Genomic DNA, 21,859 nt, shown 5'->3' with positions numbered 1-21,859 from the left:
TTATTTTGCTTTTGTGTTATTAAACATTATCAAGCACCATAGCTAAGCAAGTACAAGATTCTTTCCTTGAAACAGTTCAGCCCGAGAATAAGTCTGAAGTAATTAACTAGCCCAGATGGCCTAGTTACTGCCATGGGAAAATAGTGGTCATTTCCGGAAGTCAACATCTAAAGTAGATACTGCATAAGGCTTGATATTTTTTCCCTCATAATTAGAGATTTTTTTTTGGGTGTTCCTCCGTCAGTAGCAAATAGGCCATGTCCTTTCCTGGTTAACTCATCAGGCAGGCAGGCAGGCAGGCATCAGGCAGGCAGGCAGGCAGGCATCAGGCAGTCAGGCAGGCAGGCATCAGGCAGGCATCAGGCATCAGGCAGGCAGGCAGGCAGGCATCAGGCATCAGGCATCAGGCAGGCAGGCAGGCAGGCAGGCATCAGGCAGGCAGGCAGGCATCAGGCAGGCAGGCAGGCATCAGGCAGGCAGGCAGGCATCAGGCAGGCATCAGGCAGGCATCAGGCATCAGGCAGGCAGGTGGCAGGCAGGTGGGCTACCAGTGTGCTCTTCCATGTACTCAGGTGTGCCAAGTCAGCCGCGGCTGGTAGAGCAGGACTAGGGGACAGCGCCTGGTCAATTGTGTACCTGTACAACCCAGCATGGTGGTGTTCCTTTGTTTTTAACTGTAATAGCCAGAAACTGGAAAGAACCCAGATGCCCTTCAACAGAGGAATGGATACAGAAAATGTGGTACATCTACACAATGGAATATTACTCAGCTATCAAAAACAACGAGTTTATGAAATTCGTAGGCAAATGGTTGGAACTGGAAAATATCATCCTGAGTGAGCTAACCCAATCACAGAAAGACATACATGGTATGCACTCATTGATAAGTGGCTATTAGCCCAAATGCTTGAATTACCCTAGATCCCTAGAACAAACGAAACTCAAGACGGATGATCAAAATGTGAATGCTTCACTCCTTCTTTAAATGAGGAAAAAGAATACCCTTGGCAGGGAAGGGAGAGGCAAAGATTAAAACAGAGACTGAAGGAACACCCATTCAGAGCCTGCCCCACATGTGGCCCATACATATACAGCCACCCAATTAGACAAGATGGATGAAGCAAAGAAGTGCAGACCGACAGGAGCCGGATGTAGATCGCTCCTGAGAGACACAGCCAGAATACAGCAAATACAGAGGCGAATGCCAGCAGCAAACCAGTGAACTGAGAATAGGTCCCCCGTTGAAGGAATCAAAGAACTGGAAGAGCTTGAAGGGGCTCGAGACCCCAAAAGTACAACAATGCCAAGCAACCAGAGCTTCCAGGGACTAAGCCACTACCTAAAGACTATACATGGACTGACCCTGGACTCTGACCCCATAGGTAGCAATGAATATCCTAGTAAGAGCACCAGTGGAAGGGGAAGCTCTGGGTCCTGCTAAGACTGAACCCCCAGTGAACTAGACTATGGGGGGAGGGCGGCAATGGGGGGAGGGTTGGGAGGGGAACACCCATAAGGAAGGGGAGGGGGGAGGGGGATGTTTGCCCGGAAACCGGGAAAGGGAATAACACTCGAAATGTATATAAGAAATACTCAAGTTAATAAAAAAAAAAAAAAAGAAAACTCCTGTCCCCACCTCTTTTTTTTAAATTAAAATTAGCATTGGAAATTGATTAATGATTATCAATCAGAATAGTTAGAGCTGCTTACTCCTACCTGCAGATTAATCAACATATTCTGTGAAAATATCCTCTTGTATTCACAAGTAGAGAGTAATGAATTAGGAGCATTTATCTGTTACTGTGGAGAACTGTGGTTTCTCACATTCAGTTCCTCTATCCTCTTGAACGTTAAAAATGAGGGTGTGTATTCTCCATAGTTTGCTTATTTTTTTTTTTAGAAGGCAGATAACTTGTAAACTAAAAGTGATGGCCTTTGCCATATATCACAGTAATTTATATCACTCATTATCTGCATTGTTCTGAAAAAATATTTTAAAACTTTTCTTATATGCTGCCTTATTAGGTAATACTTTAATTTCCATGAGGCATAGTTATTAAGTTCATGTATAGCATGAACGTGTATTTCATGTGACTATAGATTGAGTTGTATCCATTTACTACTTTGTGTTACCACTGAACTAAGCTTACCCTTTCATTCTCTCATTTGAAGTTCAAAACTGTATGGCTGGTGACAATTGCAGGTGAGAAAGCTGAGGTTCCACATCACAGTTATCTATTCTTTGTTTGCCACCTTGCTATGCTGAAATCACTTGCCCCAAGAAGTTTTAATTACTATGTGTCACTTGAGTGACCATAGAGAATATAGATAGATAGGAGTTTGATAAATCCAAGGAGTGAAATTTGACAGATAGGCTTTGAACAAGGGGAAATTAAATTGGTAAAAATGTTTTATTTCTTCAAATAGTCCATGGAAACAAGAGAGTATATACATTTATTTATTTTTTTGTTACAAATGAAATGTAGAAATTGCATTTGGCTTCAAGACTTTTGAATGTATGTAGACCTATGAAATGTGTAGATCCATCGTTGTATACATTTTAAGTTTATGAATTTCAGACACACAGAGAACATGATGCTATACTTTGTCTCAGATGCTGCTACTGAATTATAACCACTGAATTAGATTGCAACATACATGCTGTTAACTATTGAGCCAAGATGAAATCGACCGCTGCATTGAAATCAAGTTTTGCAGTTGTGTCTGCATTTGAAGGAGTCATAATGGCAGCAAACCTATTTTCTTTAATGGGATTTTTGTTCTGTTTTCAGTTTTAATGGTTGCACTTTATTTTAAGAGTATATATTAATAACAGGATATAATTATTTGAGTTTTTGTGCAACTGGAGAAAATCCTATGAAATGCTTTGGAACCAGTATATGCAGTGACATGTTTCTACATTGTGTTGTTAGAGTTACTAGTTTGATTCATAATCTCTAATAAACAGAGAAATAGTTTGTCCACATGATCTCGAGTTCAAGTGGTTTTTACCTGTGTAAATACAAACTTAGAAATGATGTTTTTGTTAGAATTTACTTTGGGGATATTTTAGTTTGGATGAATACTCATAAATTTGTTTTTCTTTTGCTTGATAGGACTTGACTCCACTCAATTTAGAGTTCATCAGTATCACAAAGATGAAGAGAATGATGCTCTCCTTGGTGGTCCAGCACAGCTAACTGATGAAGAGAAATACAAGGATTGTGAAAAATTCAAATGCCTTTGTCCTTCATGTGGAACTGAAAATATTTATGATAATGTCTTTGAAGGCTCGGTTAGTTATTCCATTTTGTTTCTGTCTTTCATTTTGTTTGGAAACCAGTACAGAGTGCCCTTCCTTACACCTAAGAGAACACACACACACACACACACACACACACACACACACACACACACACACACACACTGAATATATAAAGATAATCTAGATGTTTCATTTATGTCTTTAAAGAATTTTAGCTATGTGAGTTCTGTTTTCATAGCTTCATTTCTGCTGAGAAATTCTTAATCGAATGTGCTTTAATAATTGTTTTTGCCTTCTTCCAGTGCTTGACCTTTTTTTTAAATGGACTCTCTTCAAAATTCTCATTATCTCAAAATATTTTTATTAGAACTCCTTAATTAGTAACCTGTGTTTTCCTGTTACCAACCCCCCCACTTATTTAAACAGAGCAATACCTGGGTTTATCTTAAATCAAATTAACAAGTATTAGGTGTTTGGGAAAGTTTTTGTCTTTACATGTCCCTCTCACCTCTTTGTTTTTACAGAGGTACTTTTTAGTATCTATTTTGTGGTCTTTCCATATCAGATGTTTAAAAAAATAACAAGGAGACATTCCTGTCAAGGAGTACTGCCAAAAATGTATCATTGACCTTGGATCAGAACTTGAAACGTGGCCAATTCCCTTTATTTCACTGCAGTGTTAAAAGTGTGCTAGCCATTGGCAAATGAGTAGGCAGCAGAACTCTGAAACCTTGAAACTGAAGGAAAATACATCCTTTATCTAAATTAAAAGTAATTATTTTAAGTTAATTTGGACAAACAGCAGATGTTTTGCATTTTTTGAATCAAAACAAAGCAGCTTTTGGAAGCAAGTGCAAGGAAGAGGCAGCCACAGATCAGCAATACTTGCTAAATCCTTGAGTTTTGCTTCATTACAGCTGTAAATAAGATAGTTAATTGCATGGAGGCTTGACGACTTGCAGATGGGCTAACTGTGGAAGAGCCGATGTCAAGCTCCGAAATCTCTTCCACCTGGAATTGCTTAGCTTGTCGGGTAGGGTTATACAGCAGATTGGAGGAGGAAACCAACCAAGATGTTTAAGTATCCAGAAGGAAAACAAATGCTCCAGAAACCCCAACAGTTTTCCTATATCTTATATTTGTTTTGTCTTTGTTGAAAATAAACTGTGACACAATAGACTATTTCTCCAACTGCTAATAGTTACTCTTCCAGACTTATACTCCTCTCAGCATCCTTTCCCAAATAATCTCGATTCTTTCAAAGGACAAGAATTTTAAATTTGCCAGTCTTAGATTAAAAGAGATTGCTTTACTACTTTTGTAGTATGGTGTTTTCACAGTTTAGATTCTTCTGCTGTTTCAGTTGAGGCAGTAATAGCAAACTAATGTTGTATAAGGGTTCTTGCTTTATCTTCAAGTTTGTAATGAATGACAGCGAATTAAAATTTTTGATAAGTGTCTCTAAACACTTTATTTTTGGTAACATGATTTCCCTGGTATTTTTAAAGAGGAAATGACCTTCTCTGTAGTAGTGAGTTCATGGTTTTCCTTTTGACTTTGTAGTTCATTGTGATGATTGCAAAAGAATATATGGCACATACTTCTAGTGGGAGGCCCAAAGACATAAGTAATGAGGAAAATAGAGTTAAAAACTCACCTATAAAAGTGTTGTGTGCCAAGAAAAAAAGAGAAAGTTTCAGGCATATCATTTTTTTCTGGTAATAATAACCTTTTGTGTACTTGTTTCTGTAGGGAATGGATATGGAGCCCAGCTTGAATCGTTGCAGTAATATTGATTGTAAGGCTTCACCAGCGACCTTTATGGTACAGTTGAGCAACAAATTGATCATGGACATTAGACGTTGCATTAAAAAGTACTATGATGTAAGTATCTGTAATAAGACATTACACACTTGGTTTACTGAGGTTTAATAATTGTTTTATAGTTTTGTTGAAGTTGAAAACACTTGGGAAATTCATAATAGAATACTACTAATAAGATGTGACACACTATAACTTAAAAAACTTGTTTACATTTACTTATTTGTGTGCGTGTTGGGCGGTGGTACAAGATAATGCCTGTTAGATGACAACTTGAGGGAGTTGGTTCTCTCTTTCCATCAAGTTGTTGCCAAGAGATCATCACACTTAGGCTTGGTGGTAAGACCTTAACCACCTAAGCTATCTCATCTGCTCTAAGCATGAAATTTTATTCTAGTAGTATGATAAAAACTTTGATTTTTCTCACAAACGTCATATCTCTTTAATTACTGAAGAGGATTAAGATTAAAAGTTTGATTTTTAGAAAAGTGAAAGTATATTCAGGAATTTTATTTTCATTTTATCATTGCTTAGATAACTGAATTAAACGATAACTCAGATCTTTGGCTGGAATTGGAAAAAAAATACCAATATTGCCTATCTCCAGCAAGTAGAGTCAGGATGTCATGGGTAATGGTTTTTGTAGGTTGACCACTGCCCAGTACTTTGTGTTCACATTACAATCTAAGCCAATTTCTTGATTAGTTTTCTGAAGAACTTAAAAGAACCATCTTTTAAATTGAAATGCAATTTGAGATTTCAAAGAGGACATCTTATTTTTATATATGTACAATAAAAATTTCAGAAGAGTTAAGTAAGCTATCTTTGTTTTATTCTGATTTTTTGTTTTGTTTTCTGAACAGATTTCAGATGAATGAATTTTTTCTCTTTAAAAATTAAAATTTAAAAGGACTGCATTTCTCATTTTTTGTATGTCATATCATTTGTCATTTAAACAAATTTTCTGTCACTTCAAAATTCACTATAAATTTTAAATGACTGTGTTGAGCTACACAAGAAACCATGTCTATAAAAACAAGACCAAGGACTGTATTGACAAGGCAGTTAAAGAAATGTTGAAGTACTATTAGATAAGACCCATGACTTTCTGATTCTATATTTTTTAGTTCCTTGATAATGAAGAAGTAACATAGCGTTTTTCTTCTTTGAAACACATTTGAAGTAATTTGAAACATGTTTCACATAATAAGAAATTTAACAATATAAAAATAGATAGTAGATGATTAAGATGAAGAATGAGAACGCAGAGTCCCAATATGATTTGGCATGGAATAATTTGTATTTACATTTAAAGAAAATAAGTAGGTTTGCCTGTTTTTAAATAATAATTATGACTACATTTTGGGAAACTCTGCAAAGTTTTAGTGAATAAAGCTGTGCTGGACTTAATGAAGAGCTGGATGGAAATAAAGGTTATCTATGGGCTCACATTCTGCAGTGTATGAGATGTTCAGCTCATGAAATGTTAGACCTTTATTTAGCATGAAGAACCCAAATCAAAACTATTCAGCTTCTCATTTACAGGCCTTATTGAGCAAAGTATAATTCTTGACTCTTGGGACGAATCCTGACTTTTCCATCTGTGTTTAGTCTATCAAAAGCTTCACCATGGAAATGTTAATGATAAAAGCAATGCTTCTAGCTCCTAGCTGTTTTGACTAAGTTGAGAATAGGAAGAAAAATGATCCATATAATTAGAATGTGTCCAAACTCAAAGATGAATTTGTAATCTAATTGTATGTGGTGGTGGTGGTGGTGGTGGTGGTGGTGGTGGTGGTGGTGGTGGTGGTGGTGGTGGTGGCGGTGGTGGCGGCGGCCGCCTTTGTTACAGAAGCATTTTGTAAGCTAAATAATCACCTTTTGGAAACCAGGTATTTAAAATGAAGTTGTTAGAGTTCTTACTTTCTCTTATCCACCAACTTTCTCTGAAACAAACAAGTGAAAGTTTTTCTGCACTTGAAATGCTTACTTGATTGACTTTGTTAAGATATTTCTAGTTAAAATATCCAAATGTTACTCTTGTCCTTAGAGATTGGTAGAACTGTTGATTCTCAAAAATGAGAAACTTCTCTACTTTCTGATCTAATCATAAGTGACCAAATAGAAGAAAAATAACTCCTTCCTTTCTTTTCTTGGTATCATGCTGAGGTTGTATATGAAGAGTATATTTTAAAAGTAGGTGAGAGACAGTTCTATTTTCTGTTGTCTTCAGACACAATGCAACATTTGCCAGCAGAAGGGTATGATATTGAGTTTTTTGGTTAACCAAGCCTCAAGTGACACTGTTTAGTGTGATGTCTGATAATTAATGGCAATCTATCTAGATACTTACACAGCAAGCATATTTGAAAGGATATTGAGATAAAATACTGAGATTAAATGAATTTTTTTCTGAAGCATGTTACCAAAATGGCTACTTCATATTTTATAATATTCAAAAACACTCACTGAACAGAAGAAGCACTTATTTGTGGACCTCAGATAACATTATATTTATTTTAGCTTAGAATTACAGCAAGAGAAATCAATGTACACCATGAAAAGATGTCATTCTTAGAGGAGGAACTTGGAAGAAAGTTAGGTAAAATTTAGCACTTGACCGAACCATATAACCTGCCAAGGAACATAGTTTTAGATTACTATGAAATTAGGTTGCCACGAAAAAAAAATTAGACTCACAAAGTATACTTCTAAATCATTAGCGTTTTGGAAAAATGCATCATATGCTCTTCATTCGTGCATAAGTAGTCCTGACTGGATGAGTGACCTTTTCCCAAATCTACGGATCTCAGAATTAACCGATCCATATCCCAGCGGAATCTTTTAATACTCACTCCTTTAGCAGTAGGAGATACTTTGTTCATTCTATACAACCCTGAGTGTACGCTTGGAATCCTCGTTTCCATTAACATGCACATCTTCACATGCATAGAAATGTACAAGACACTGAACAAACACAGTTTTCAGTAATGTATTAATTTACCTAGGAAAGACAACTTTGTATTTTACTTCAAAGTTTGGTGAAATGTTAAAAATGACATGGCATAAAAAAGCCTTAATTCAAAATTGATTTCATGCTTGGAGCTGTGTTTGCTACTCTGTTAATACTGAACTGATTTTTTTTTTAAATCATAAGAAGGCAGATTAATCTCTAAGTGTTTAAGGATTTTTTTTGAGATTCAAGTTTAGAATGAAAAATTGATAGCATGTCCTCCCTTAAATTTTTTCCCCAAGAGCAAACACACACACACACACACACACACACACACACACACACACACACACACACACACACACACAAAGGGAGAGAAGCACTAGCTAATCTAAATTGGGAAATGAAGAGGGCTTTTTTTAAGCATGAAAATTTCATCATCTTGTCAGCTGGCAGAATGCCTGCTGTGTGGATTCACAAAGGCTAAGAATTACACTTTCATGAAATTTTCCTCACTAACTGCCCTGGTTAATTTGAAAGATAACCCACTGTTCTAATTCATTCCTCAATTGGGCGGTGCAGGTTTTATCTTTGATCTGACAAAGCATTTGTGTTAATCGTTTTGGCCCTCCACTAGACACTCTTGGGATTGTGCTTTTACAATAAATGTGTCTGTGATAGCTCTTTAGTCTATTATACTTACAATAGATCCATAGAACTGGTAATTAATTCTCCACTGCTTTGGAAATGGGAAGAATAGGTGTAGCTCTGTCAAGTACTGCTGGGAAGTTTGTTTAGCTGGTTCCTTTCTGAAGTGTTCCCCTCAACTGTCCAAAAAAGCGAATCTGAGATTGAAATGTTAACATATCCTGATGCCTTGCTGATGAGCGGGAAATTAAACCCATTTTAGTACCTAGGAAGGGGGTGGCGTGTCCGGTTACTATCAGTTACTATGTGGCCTGAACCCTTATTTGAATACTTACATGGAGTCAAACCTTTCCAAAGGTGGAACCTGTGACAGACACAATGAAGAGAGTAAACCCAAATGTGTGCCCCAGTTCTCATTATAGAGTGGTTAAGGTGTTCGAATAGGGCAAAGCGTGTTTCTTTTCCAGTCTTCCTGTCTCTCTGGGTACTTGCAGAAGAACGTTTCTTAGTGCTCTTTGCTATTATTTTTGAATGTTGAGATATTGGTAACCCCACATAGGACTGCTCCTCCATCTAAAAAAAAAAAAATGAACAGGTAAGTACTGGCTATCTGGTAGCCCTTGATTAGTGGCTAGGTCCAGAATTAGTGATGTAATTTCTTAGAAATTAGCTCTAGGCTTTATAATCTCAGAATATTCCTGAATTATGACTTTTGAGGACAGAGGTTATACCTTCTGTGTTTCATCAGTGATCTCTGCCACAGCCCTTCATCTTATAGTGGGTGTTTCTTGATGCTTGATAAGCAAGGGACAAACAAATAAAGGTTAGTATTTTTAGTATTTTCTGTAAATTATTTTTTCACACTGTTACACTGACAAGAGGGCTTATTTGTGACATACAAATTTGATATCAAGTTAATACAAAACTCTACAATTATTTTAAGATCCTCAAAGCATCCTGTCTTTGGTATTTTGCATTGTTGATTACTGCAGGCTTCAATAAATGCCTATTCACACCTCAGTAGCCTTAACTTTTTGTCCACAACCCAAGTATGTGACAAGGAATCAGTACCCACATGTATTGTTACAACGCAGAGTGGGCAGCCTGCCTAAGTATAATACTTCCATTGTCTTGCTACAGAAGTCCTATGCCTAACTGGGTAATTTGAGGACAGTGGGTCAGGGTGGGGAGATTGATACCTAGTTTGTTACCTTGTTACTGCTGCTCTCTATCTATTTCTCTGTCTTACTTCTTATTGTATTATTGAGGAAGAAGTACATTATTATTTCATTGGGACCAATTTTTATGAGGAATTCAAAACGTATTAATATCAGCCCAGACTATTAATACGAGCCATCAAGCATGATGTTCTACACCCAAGCAAAATGATACCACAATACAATATTGGTTAAACTGTTCATTAAAATGTATACTCATTTAGCATCATGAGCAACCACCACTTATGGTTCCTAGCAAGAGTGATGTTATGAGGAATCCACAGAATGAGAGTAAGTAAACAAACCTGATGAATGCAAGACAAAAGAGCCTTTCACTTCAGACCCCAGCAAATGTGTTACTTACTAAGTGGGCACTCGTTGCCATTGCCTTCCTCCTTTCTGTTTCTGAGGATGATGTTGTACGATGGATCTGTTCGAGAGCCATGCAGTCGCATTCAGTAACTCTCTGCTGTTCTGCAGCAAATATTCAGTGTTCAATAACCCTCAAAATTTCTCATTTCTTACCTGTGGTGATGTGGGCTGATAGCTTTTAAGTTAGAGGTTGCGATATGCAGTAGTATCACAGGTACATTAGTTCAAAATAGTTTAAACTTTAAGCGGTGGGGGAATTATTGTTTATTTATTTGCTTCTTTATATGTAGAACATTTAGAAAGAATAAATTGAGCTTCTCTTTTTAGAAAGGCACTAACAGCATAATTATAAGTGGTAGTAAAGGCTTGCAACATAGAAGCAATAGATATCTATCTCAAAAATTCGGCTTCCTGGGCAGCCCAATACTTGCTGCCCAATGGTGCTTAAAGAGAGGTGATTTCTTTAGGAATCCATAAAACTCATCCTAAATCTTATTAAAATGAAAAAGAACTTCCTGAGAACTGTTGTTTCTTCTGGTTTCACACCATTTGATTGGTACATTAAACATAAATGAACACCAGACATGCCAGTATCCTAACACCAAGCCCGTTGATGGAGAAGTGGTATGCTTTTGTTTGTGAATGGCTGAATTTTCTTAGATTTGTATAAGTCAAGCTAGTTAGTTTTGAGTGGAGTGTAACATTTTGGTGTAACTTCATGCAGTGTTCACATAGTAAAATTAATAAACAGCTTTTATGATAGTTTGGATAGAATCTTTTTCTAAGAAAATTTATTACTGTACAAATTTAAGTGAAATACAGATCACCCCATCCTCTATAACATGCTAGATAGGTTGTTCTACACAAGAAATTAATCATAAGATAATGTTTGTGCTGCAAAGGAGTTCTAACAAGCAAACAGTTTTAGATAGATACAACTTGCCACTTGACTTTTTAGAAAATAATCAACATTTTCCTATAGTTTCTTTAGTTTTTATTTCATTTAATCATAACCTCATGGCATCAGTTCCTTTTGGTAGGCTCAAAACTGGACCATGACCCTGTGGAACTCATAGGAGATCCACACCACATTTGGAGAGGATAGACATTAAGAACTGTCACTTCTGATTATGGCCACCCAGCAGTTGGCTGGTCTACTTGTGCTGAACCTCGACTTTCAGCATCACCTGATGCAATTTACCTCCGTAGGAAAAATTGGCGGATTTTTGAAATGCTGAGGAAATGCCATAGAAGTTGTCAAATACATGACAACAACCAGGGAAACCTAGAAAACTGATGTGCCAAAACAGAATTTCTTTCTGCAGTTTGATTTCTCTAACCTTGTCTATTTAGGGAAAACTCAACATAGAGTCTAACTCCAGTCACCTATAGCTACTCTCTTGTAGTAAAGTAAGAAATTGAACCAGAACAGATTTCATTTAACCTTTCAAGAGTGAGATTTTCACACCACTGACCTCTGTGACTTCAAGAGGCAAAGTGGAACTATCACTTCTCTGCTGTGTGTGTCAACAGAACAGGAAGCACGCACCCTAAGCAGTGGTTGTCTTTCATATTTGGCTTGTATGTACATTATGGTCCACAAGTGAAATCATACCTTTACAGATAGTTGCTGATAGGAATATCTAACCTAGTCTTGCATTAAATGGAATGATCTCATGTCTGTTTAGGAGAAAATTAATTTATTGCTTTTCGCGCGCGCGCACGTGTGTGTGTGTGTGTGTGTGTGTGTGTGTGTGTGTGTGAGAGAGAGAGGGGGGGGGAATTGAGTGCACTTATTTTCTTTTAATGGATAAGTATTGGTTCGTTTTGAACTTATCAAGGGATGACTTTACCATGCACTCATACAACATCTGTGCTATCAACATAACATTTTGTAAAGCAATAAATAACTTGTACTCAGAATTTTCTGTGGCTTTTACTTTGTGGCATAATATAATTTTTCAAAGGGATGATCTGTCTTGGTTGTTAAAAGAGCTCGTTCAGGCAATACAGGTGCTTCAGGGTTCTTGGCTGTTAGAGGAACGATGCTTTTCAGGTGCTGCTTAAAACCTGGATACTCTCAGGATCCAGGACTAATAGGGATACCTACAGTCTAAAATAAAACTAACACCCCTCAGGATTTATTTCTATATGTATACTTAAGGATTTAGAGACCATGCAGACAGCAGTTGAGACCTCCAACTACAGTGTTCCATTTAGTAATGTAGTTATGTTCCAGATCTGTTGGAACAGCAATTCTCCACATAGGGGTCTAAGTACCTTTCACAGGGATTGCCTTAGACCATCAGAAAACACAGATATGGACACTGCAGTTTGTAACTGGTGCAACATGAAGGGCTGGATTAAAGGGTCTCGGCATTGGGAAGCTTGAGAAGCACTGAAGACTTTTTAGTAAAACAATTTTTTGTAGTGTATCTCAGTAGTTCTCAAACTTTTTCTTTAGGACTCCAGTAGATTCTTAAAATACTAAAGATGCCAATGAGTTTTTAAATATGAATTAGTTCTTAAAAATAAAAACCAAGGCATTAATGTATAAATCCATTTATGAGTAGTAAATAAAATATACTACTTTTTAAGTGCTGGGTGTTGGTAGCATTTAGTTCTAATCCTACCACTTGGGAAGCAGAGGCAGGAATGTCTTTGTGAGATTAAGGACAGTGTGGTATCTATATTGTGAGTTCCGGGTCAGCCAGTGCTCTGTCATGGAACCCTATCTCAACAAGTGCCCATTTTGTGAAAAAATAACTTCATAAATAGTCTAATAAAAACAGCTGTATTGTTTTACATAGCTTTTAAATTTATTTCTTACTTGTCTTAGAATATAGCTGAATTCTCATATCTTTAGCATTTCGCATATTGTGATTTGATTTGCTATTGGTTTGTAAAGAAAATTTTGTTTGACACAGGAATGTTGTTGGGGAAAGAAGCAGCATGTTTTACTGGCTCTTTTAACTGCTGGTTAGTTGTTGTTTTTTGTTTTGTTTTGTTTTGTTTTTTGTTTTTTGTTTTTTGTTTTTTGTTTTTTGTTTTTTTTTTTGGTCACTGCACCAAATCTTATACCAAAAGTAGTTTTTTTTAATTTGTTTGGGGCTGGGTATGTATATGTGTTCATATAGATATGCACTTGTGTACATGGCTGCACATTCACATGTATGCCAATGCATGTGTAGGCCAGAAGATTGTGTTGGGTGGTGTATTTTCTTCACTAGCTTCTTTACCTTATTTTCTGGAGAACAGGGTCTCTCAGTGGACCTGGAGCTCACTGATTTAGCTAAACTGGCTGGCTGGCAAGCCGCAGGGCTCCTTCTGTGTTCACCTCCACACTGCTAGGATTACAGGAACACATGCCACTCTGCTCAGCTTTTATTCATGTGTACAGGGGTCAAACTTGTATACTTCTACTTACACACTTTACTGACTGAGCTAAGCCCCTGCCTAAGGTAGTTTCTTAAAGGTTGCTCACAATGTTGGATATTAAGTCATGTCTTTCATCTTCTTATATTATAGTAGATTTAAATATGTTTACTCTGTATTAAACCTTGAGGGGATCATTTATCTATGCATAATTTTGTAACATGGAATGATTATTTAGAAAATATTGTTTAAGTGGCTTATAATTGTTTTCCAAATGTTGATACATTTTAGAATCCAGTTTTTGAAAATCAGGATATTTAAATCAGCCTCATTATAAAAACTTTTAAATATTGGAACACTATATTAATATTCCAATGAAAATGCATTGAACACTGGGATTTTATCATTGGTCATACTGTCAGTTGATTTTTCTTGAAGTGACAGGCACAGTTGGTTCATTTTTGAGAAAATGTCTGGTAGGTACTTTGGTCTGAATAACCACAGTTTCTATCAGTTACTCTTTCAGGTAGAAATGGGTTTCTCTGAACAAAATAGTTTCCAACTCAGCCAGTTGTACAAGTGTTTATCCTGAAGACACTATCTTTGCATATGATAATAAAAGGGTTGCAAACATAGAGTTGAGCTTCTTAAGAGTCTGCTCCCTTGATGATATGGTATTGCTAAACGAACCAGGTATGGTATTGTGAGTGTGTGGTGATAAGGAGTACAAAAGCTAATAGTATAATTTGTAGCCACTGCCTTTACTAATGCCCACACACCAGACATTTTATTATACACATCCAATTTTGCACCATCAGTACAATTGCAAACACAATGAAAAAGAACGGTATTCAAAAAAGAGTTATGGGATTTTAGTTGTGGGTTCAAGAGCTTTGCTAGTGTTCTAGCAATTTCTCCTAAAAACAGACTCTTTGAGCCTGTGGGTATGGCTCTAGTGGGTTAAGAGCACTTACTGTGCAAGCCTGAGGGCCTCAGTTCAAATTTCCAGAACCAGTATAAAAAGTCATGTGCATGCCCGCATACCCATAACTCTAGCACCCCATGAGGCAGGCAGTCACTGTCTGCCCAGCTTAGCTCTGGGCTTAGTAGAGACCCCGTGTCAAGGGAGTAAGGTAAGAATTGGTAGAATAGGACACCAACCTCCTCCAGCTCCCATGTATGGAAGCCTATGCCCATGCACAGACGTGTACATACTCCAAACTCCGTACAGTAAATTTTAAAGAGGAGAAAAATAAAATTTGTATACAAAAGTATATTGATGAGTAATTGCTTATAATAGTGAAAAATGGATGTGACTTACATATCTCAGAATGAATTATTACTAAATTAAGGCATATCATCAGAATAGTATAATGTGCAATGATCTGAAACAATGTTTTGTGAGATTAAAGAAACAGGGAATGGTAATGTGCTAAATAAGGAAACAAATATTGTATAAAAGATTATTCAACTATGCAATAAAAATGTGTACCTTAGATATGTGTCTAAAAAATAATTAGACATCGGAATATTAATAAGGATTGTCTTCATTACTAAGAATATGGACTATTTTAATTTTTATATTTATTTTTGTGTTAACTGCTATATTAAATGTATTTTATGTCTTAAAAGGGAGGATTTTGATTTGTTTTTAATATATATTTAATCATTTACAATAAACTTTACTGTAGCAAATTTCATTGTGAAATCCCCTGTAGCATATTGTATTGTGTATTGACAAATGGATAAAATTATGTAACTACTGTCACCAGTTGTCACAGTAGAGAATGGAGGCCCTTATTTGGAAGGCAGTATCTTATTTGCTGCCATACTAAATAGGTTGTCAGTTTCAGAGCTGTGTACATGGAAGTTAGTAGCTTCTTTACTTTGCAAAGTGACAACAGATGATTTGAATATAAAATGAAATTATCAGGATAATTTCTCCAAAGAATACTGAAGAAAACCACTCAATATTGGGGCCTCAGATTTTATAGCTCAATTTGGGAAAAAAACTAACTCTACGTCAACTCACTATTTCCTCTCAATGACTCATAAGGATAGAGAAAATCTCCAAAGTTTATTTTACCAGTCATTGATTCTGTTCATCAGAAATTACTTTGAGGTCTTAAATCATTAAGGATAACTTTCTCCTACTTAGGCATACATCCATTTTAGCCTACCCACATCCATAGCAGTTTATGCTTTTGCAAATCATAGTAAATGTATAGAGAGATTCCTATACCTACCACCATTATTCAAAATATAAAACAGTTCCACCACAAAACAAGATCACTTCACTCTCTTTCCAACTACTAAATTTGTTCTGATCACTACAGATTTATCTTTTCAGGAATGTTAAACGAATCCATACGGTATTCAGCCGTTGAGACTGTCTTGTTATAGAGGCCTTTTCTTTTATTGCTGAATATTATACCATATTGTGGGTGTGTACTTGTTCGAACCATTTAAAGATGATTTATGTTGCTTCCAGTTGGGGACAATTATGGAATCAGGTGCTGTTAGCATTTGTGTACAGATTTTGCATGAGCAAGTTGTTATTTCTCTAGAATAAGTATCTAGGAACAATATTGATGGTCCATAGAGTAGTTGTGTGTTTGAAATTTTTAAGCATTACCAAACTCCCAAGCATTTCAAAATGATGATATCATTTTACATTCCTATTAGCACTATGCAAGCATTCCGTTTATCTTTCATCCTTGTTGAAACTTGGTATTTTTTTTAATTTGAACTATGGGCATGAAGTGATATGTCTTTGTGACTTTAATATTAATTTCCCTGATGCCTAGTAATCTTGAAGTCTTCATGCAGCTACTTGCTTACTGTCATAGTTACTTTTCTGTTGCCATGACAAAGCATGATGACAAAGGCAGTTATAGAAGAAAGCATTTAATTTGGAGGCATTTAATTCCAGAGGGGCAGAGCCCATGACCATCACAGTTGGGAAAATGGCAGCAGGCAGGCAGGCAGGCAGGCAGGCAGGCAGGCAGGCATGGTTCTGGAGCAATAGCTGAGAGCTTATATCTAGTCTATAAGTACGAGGCAGCCGGAGAACTAATTTGGAATGACTTGGGCATTTGAAACCTCAAAGTCCACCCTTAGTAACACGGCTCCTCCAACAAGGCCATATCTCCTCATCCTTCCCCAACTCTTTTTTTTTTTTTTCTCGGAGCTGGGGACTGAACCCAGGGCCTTGCGCTTGCTAGGCAAGCACTCTACCACTGAGCTAAATCCCCAACCCCACTTCCCCAACTCTTATACTAACTGAGGATCAACCATTCAAATGGTGCACTGTCTTTCTGGTGTATGAAATATTTTTAACTCATTTTTTTAAATTCGGGTTGCTTGCCTTTTATTGTTGGGTTTTGTGAGTTTTTCATATCTAAATACAAGTCCTTTGTTGGATATGTGATTTATAAGTGTTTTCTCCAAGTCTGTAGCTTGCATTGGTCTCTGTAAAAATATTTTTACCTAGTCATAGTGGCATAGTTCTTTAATACCAGTACCTGGACAGCAGATGCAGGAGAATCTCTGAGTTTGAGGATAGCCTGGTCTACATAGTAAGTTTCAGGACAGCCAGAGCTGTATAATGAAGCCCTGTACCAAAGAAAAAATCAATTTAAATCATTATTATTCTTTGGATGGATGCACATGCTGTATATGGAAATCCCAAGAGGAGAAGTCTCTGGAGTAAATTTTCTCTTTTACCTTTGCATGGGTTCTGGGAATCTAATTCAGGGTTAGAGCTGCTTGGTTGGGCAGCGGATGCTTTACCTGGTGAGCCAGCTCACTGCTGCTTTGTTTCAGTAGGTTAAAATAGTCTTTCACAGAGCAACATTTTTAAGTTATTATTAAATGCAATAAATCAGTATTTTTGTTCTCTACACTGTCACTTGAATGTTGAAGGGTATACACACACACACACACACACACACACACACACACACACACACACACCATCTAGATAAAACATTTGTCTTGTGCTAGAGTTTTTATCCAAGCTTATTGCTTACTTGTAAGATTGTCCTCTATTGAATTGAATTTCCTCTGTGTCCTTGTCAATAATCTTTTGTGCAGACTAGGATGGGACTATTTCTAGACTTTTTCCCCTCTTCCACTGATCTTTGTGTTTATCAATTTGTCAATATTGATTGCTGTTGGCTTTTATTTTTCAGGCCCTACTTTTAATAATGGTTCTTAAATGCTTTAACTTCTCTTCTAGCCCACCACCCACCAGAGGTAGTGGAAAAGAAAGATTATTAGGATACAGGGGAGTGAACCTGTTTAGAAAGTGTTCTTTGGAGCAAATCCCATCTGCACTGTCAGGAAATCAGCAGTTCAATCAGCAGCGGCAGCTTGATCCACTTGCAAACAGTTCACGGATATACCAGCAGTCTAGTTTAGTAGTGTTGGGATAGCAAACATGAGTCAGCAGCAGTGGCATGACTCAGCAAAAACAACCAGGCCTCCATAGAGTAGGCATGAGTCAATAGGAGCAACCAGGGCTATCAGGGATGCCAGTTCTCTGCCGTACCTCTCTCAATGAAGTGTAGGTCAGAAATGAAGACAGGAGACCAAGAAGCGTTACTAAGCTAGCTCTGCAGGCCTCATAGCTGTTGGATCCTCCAAATGTCACATATCCTCCCACGGGTTCTGGCCTTAGCACATGAGTCTGTCTTAGCAAAACTGCATGTGAGTCTGTAGCTATCAGAACAGCCCCAGAAGTTTTTGGTGCATTTCTTTCTATAATGTCATGACAAATGATGATCAGTAAGGAATTGCAAGGCATACCAATACCATCCAGCATCATCCACCCACAGTTTTGTTGGGTCCTTAACGTGTTTGCTTCAGCAAAACATCCTTTCACCTGTGTCATCTTCAGGAGAACATTCCTTCATGTGTCTGCCCCCCAGCAAAATGCCATCCAACACAACCAACTTTCCAAAGAAACTGTAAATTTCCACTTCAGAGTACTGTGGCTTTACATGTAGCATAAGTATTCTGTTTTATTTACTGCATTGACCATTCTAGTCCTTTTACATTTCTGTGAAAGTGTGGGATGAACTTGTCTTCAACACCAAAGTAATCTTCATAGATTGTTGTGAGTATGAAGTCTGCCCTATTTGGGGAATAATTGGCATTATTTTTCTGTCGAGGCTTCCACTGTGAGTACTTTCTCTTCGTGTACTTTACTCTTCATTGAGCTCTTAACATTTGGTGCTTTTCCCTCCACAGGCTTGTATTTGTTTTGCTGGATTGATACTTAAGTGGTCATTCCTGTAGGAGATTATTAAGCGTTAAGTGGTGTTTTCAGTTGTATTCCTGGTATCTAGAAATAGAAGTATATATTTATTTGTTCTAGTATTTCTATAATTCAGAAAGTTATGTGTGGGGTGTTGGCGGTGCTCATGTTATTGCCTACCACATAACGACTTGTCATATAACACTTAGCAAACTATTTTTCCCAAAAAAAGAAAGTTAAAATTAAATCATTCAGTTCTCAACAAAGTGTGCATGTGCATGTATGCATGCATGCATAGATACAGCCCTTAAGTTTTATGTCATAAATCTATGTACTCATGCAAACATTTAACCTTATAATACTGCCATGCCTTTTAAAAGAATGTCAACTTATAAGTATGCTGTTACTTTTGTAAAGGTTCATACATTTATATGAATTTGTTACTTAGGTTTCTAAAAAAGATTTACCAAGTGACAAAAATTATACCTGAATGATGAAAGTTGTAGGTGAATTTTTCTTTAATTTTCACATTGATTTGTCATATTTAAATATTTTACAATAGGTATATATTATGTTAATTAAAATAGTAGTTCCTTAAAAAGGAAGCAGAAAAGGGTGAATTCATATTGCTACTTGGTAAAATGATTAAGTGCATGAGTTCTAGGCATCTTGATTCTGTCCAGTCATTTCTGTTTTCTAAAAATGTATGGAAGACCAAAGGACTATAGTACAACATAATAGAGGATTCAAACCTTGATTCCTTGAGAATGCTGTGTGTTTTCATTATAGTCATCCTCCTTCACCTACTCTTCCCAGGTGAGACAAGTCATTAGTGCAGTAGATGGCTTGTCAGTCTTAATAATGGAACTTTTCCCCAGGAACGTACAAGTGTCTTTATAAAAAATACATAAAACTTCTCTGTAGGCATGGACAGGAAACTTTTATATATTGTTGGTGGAAACCAGTAACTGATGGTTATAGTGATCAGCCAGCCAGCCAGTGCTGTCTTCATGTCTTTTCTTCAGGTGACTTCTCTGAAGTTACGAACACTACATATAGAATCTTTCTTCACACGATTTTTTTTTTTTTTTGAGGCACGGTATCATGCTGTAGCTCTGGTTGGCTTCCTTTTCACTAAGAAGACCAAGTTGTCTTCAAACTCATAGATCCACTTGCTTCTGTCTCCCAAGTGCAAGTTCTAAAGTGAAGCTCCCTCACACCCGGTCACCTTAGCATTTTATCTCATTTGTTTCCTTATCTGTTTTCCAGACAAAGATGATCTGTCTTGACCATGGCTGCATGTTGAATCACCTGAGCAGGTGATTGGTTTCTTTTTGCTTTATTTTTAGAGTATTCGATGATGTGGCTTTACTGATATGTTACTAGAATTTATAGGGTAAATTCTCCCATGGGATTATTAAACCCTACAAAAGAACACCTTTGAGCAATTCTAGTCTAATGTAAAATAATCATTGGATATTTTAGTATGAATTTTATGGATTATATATGAGAATTTTAAGAAATACATTAGTTTTCACACTCACAAGAAGTTAACTATATATTTTAAAAGAATTTTTAAAATGAGGGTTTTTGTATTTAGAAATAATTATAGAAAAGCAAAATTTCAGTTACACATTTTTAATGTGACTTTACCATCCTTATTAAGTGTTCTACTATATTTCAGACACTTTACAAACAATAGGTAATCTTGTCTCTTCTGTTTTATGATTTATAAATCTAAGTGAGTGTATATAGAAAGGACAGTTTGGAGACAGGGTTTTGTATTTTTCAGTGTTTTCTCTTAGGAATCACATAATAGCAATACGGCTTTGATGCTTCTTCAGTATATAGGAACTTGAATGAAAATATATGACTTTACATCTTTTGAAATGTTTTGATTTCCTTCAGGGTTCCTATGAGAAAGTCTTAAAAAGCTATCTCCAGGGGCTAGCAGAATTTGTGAAAGGCTGTCTAGACCCTCCTGCCCAAATGTTGTTATTATTGTTTCCTCCTGTGGCTGTCATTGAGCAAAAGAAAAATGACTCAACAAGAGTGACTATTCCACTGTGTTCATAAACATTGTATATTGCACAGTACATAGAAAAACAGTTTTCAGAATATTTTACATACTTCCTAACTACAAGATTCTTGTAAGATAGGCAGACTAATACCATCCAGTATTTTCCAACTTATGATAACAGATTTTCACATTGGGAGTTATGAGGTTATATTTTGTTTTTGTTACATATTTTTCCCTCAAATTCTAGAACTTCAATTCAACTCCTGGCCTCTTAGTCTTCAGTTCCCCCATTGGTCTATGTCCCTTACTGTCTCCTGCTTTAAATGCCATCTGCACTTGCTCGTTTCTTCCATACTAAGATTTGAATAGCATTACATTAGACCATGAGGCAACTTCTCTACCCTTCCATCTACACTATCTCCTCTGTACTGTAAGAAAGCTTCTTCCTGCAAAATACACGCTTTACTACAGCTTCACTTGGCTCTTCTGTGCCAAAACCACACCCCACACCACAGCAATGCCTACTTGGTCAGATCCTCTTTCCCTCTTCAGTGGCTCCTCTGGAATACTTTCCTCAGTAAGCTCAGACAAAATACGTTGTATTACCTCTGTCATACTCTCCTAAGCCATCACACACATGGCTGTGATGGCTCCTACTACCAGGTTATTGTCTCTGCTGAGCTACACATCACATAATGTTGTGTTTCACTTCATGTTACCTCTGAAAAGTATACTATCTGGGATACGGAAGGCACATGACTTATGTATTCGTACAGGGGAGTAATTTTTGGAACATTCACAAAATCTATGGATGTAGACTTTATATTAAGTGGTGGGGGGAGATTATTCTTTTTTTTTCTTCAGTCTAAGAGATTTATTGCTCTCTCAAAGCAAAAGGTATCCCAAAGTTCAGATTTACACAAGTATG

The 21,859-nt window shown here is 36.8% G+C and overlaps 1 protein-coding gene across 1 annotated transcript in view; it reads left to right on the top strand.

The window, feature by feature from the left end:
- Pola1 (DNA polymerase alpha 1, catalytic subunit) overlaps positions 1–21,859 on the top strand; it is a 313,981-nt gene that overhangs the window by 152,430 nt on the left and 139,692 nt on the right. The window contains 2 exon segments of the mRNA NM_053479.1: positions 3,117–3,295; positions 5,018–5,149. Of these exon segments, the coding sequence (NP_445931.1) occupies positions 3,117–3,295; positions 5,018–5,149 (311 nt within the window).

The sequence above is a fragment of the Rattus norvegicus genome, chromosome X (genome assembly GCF_036323735.1).
Source record: "Rattus norvegicus strain BN/NHsdMcwi chromosome X, GRCr8, whole genome shotgun sequence".
Lineage (NCBI taxonomy): Eukaryota > Metazoa > Chordata > Mammalia > Rodentia > Muridae > Rattus > Rattus norvegicus.
Note: the sequence above shows the minus strand (reverse complement) of the source record. Positions and strands in the feature narration are given on the sequence as shown.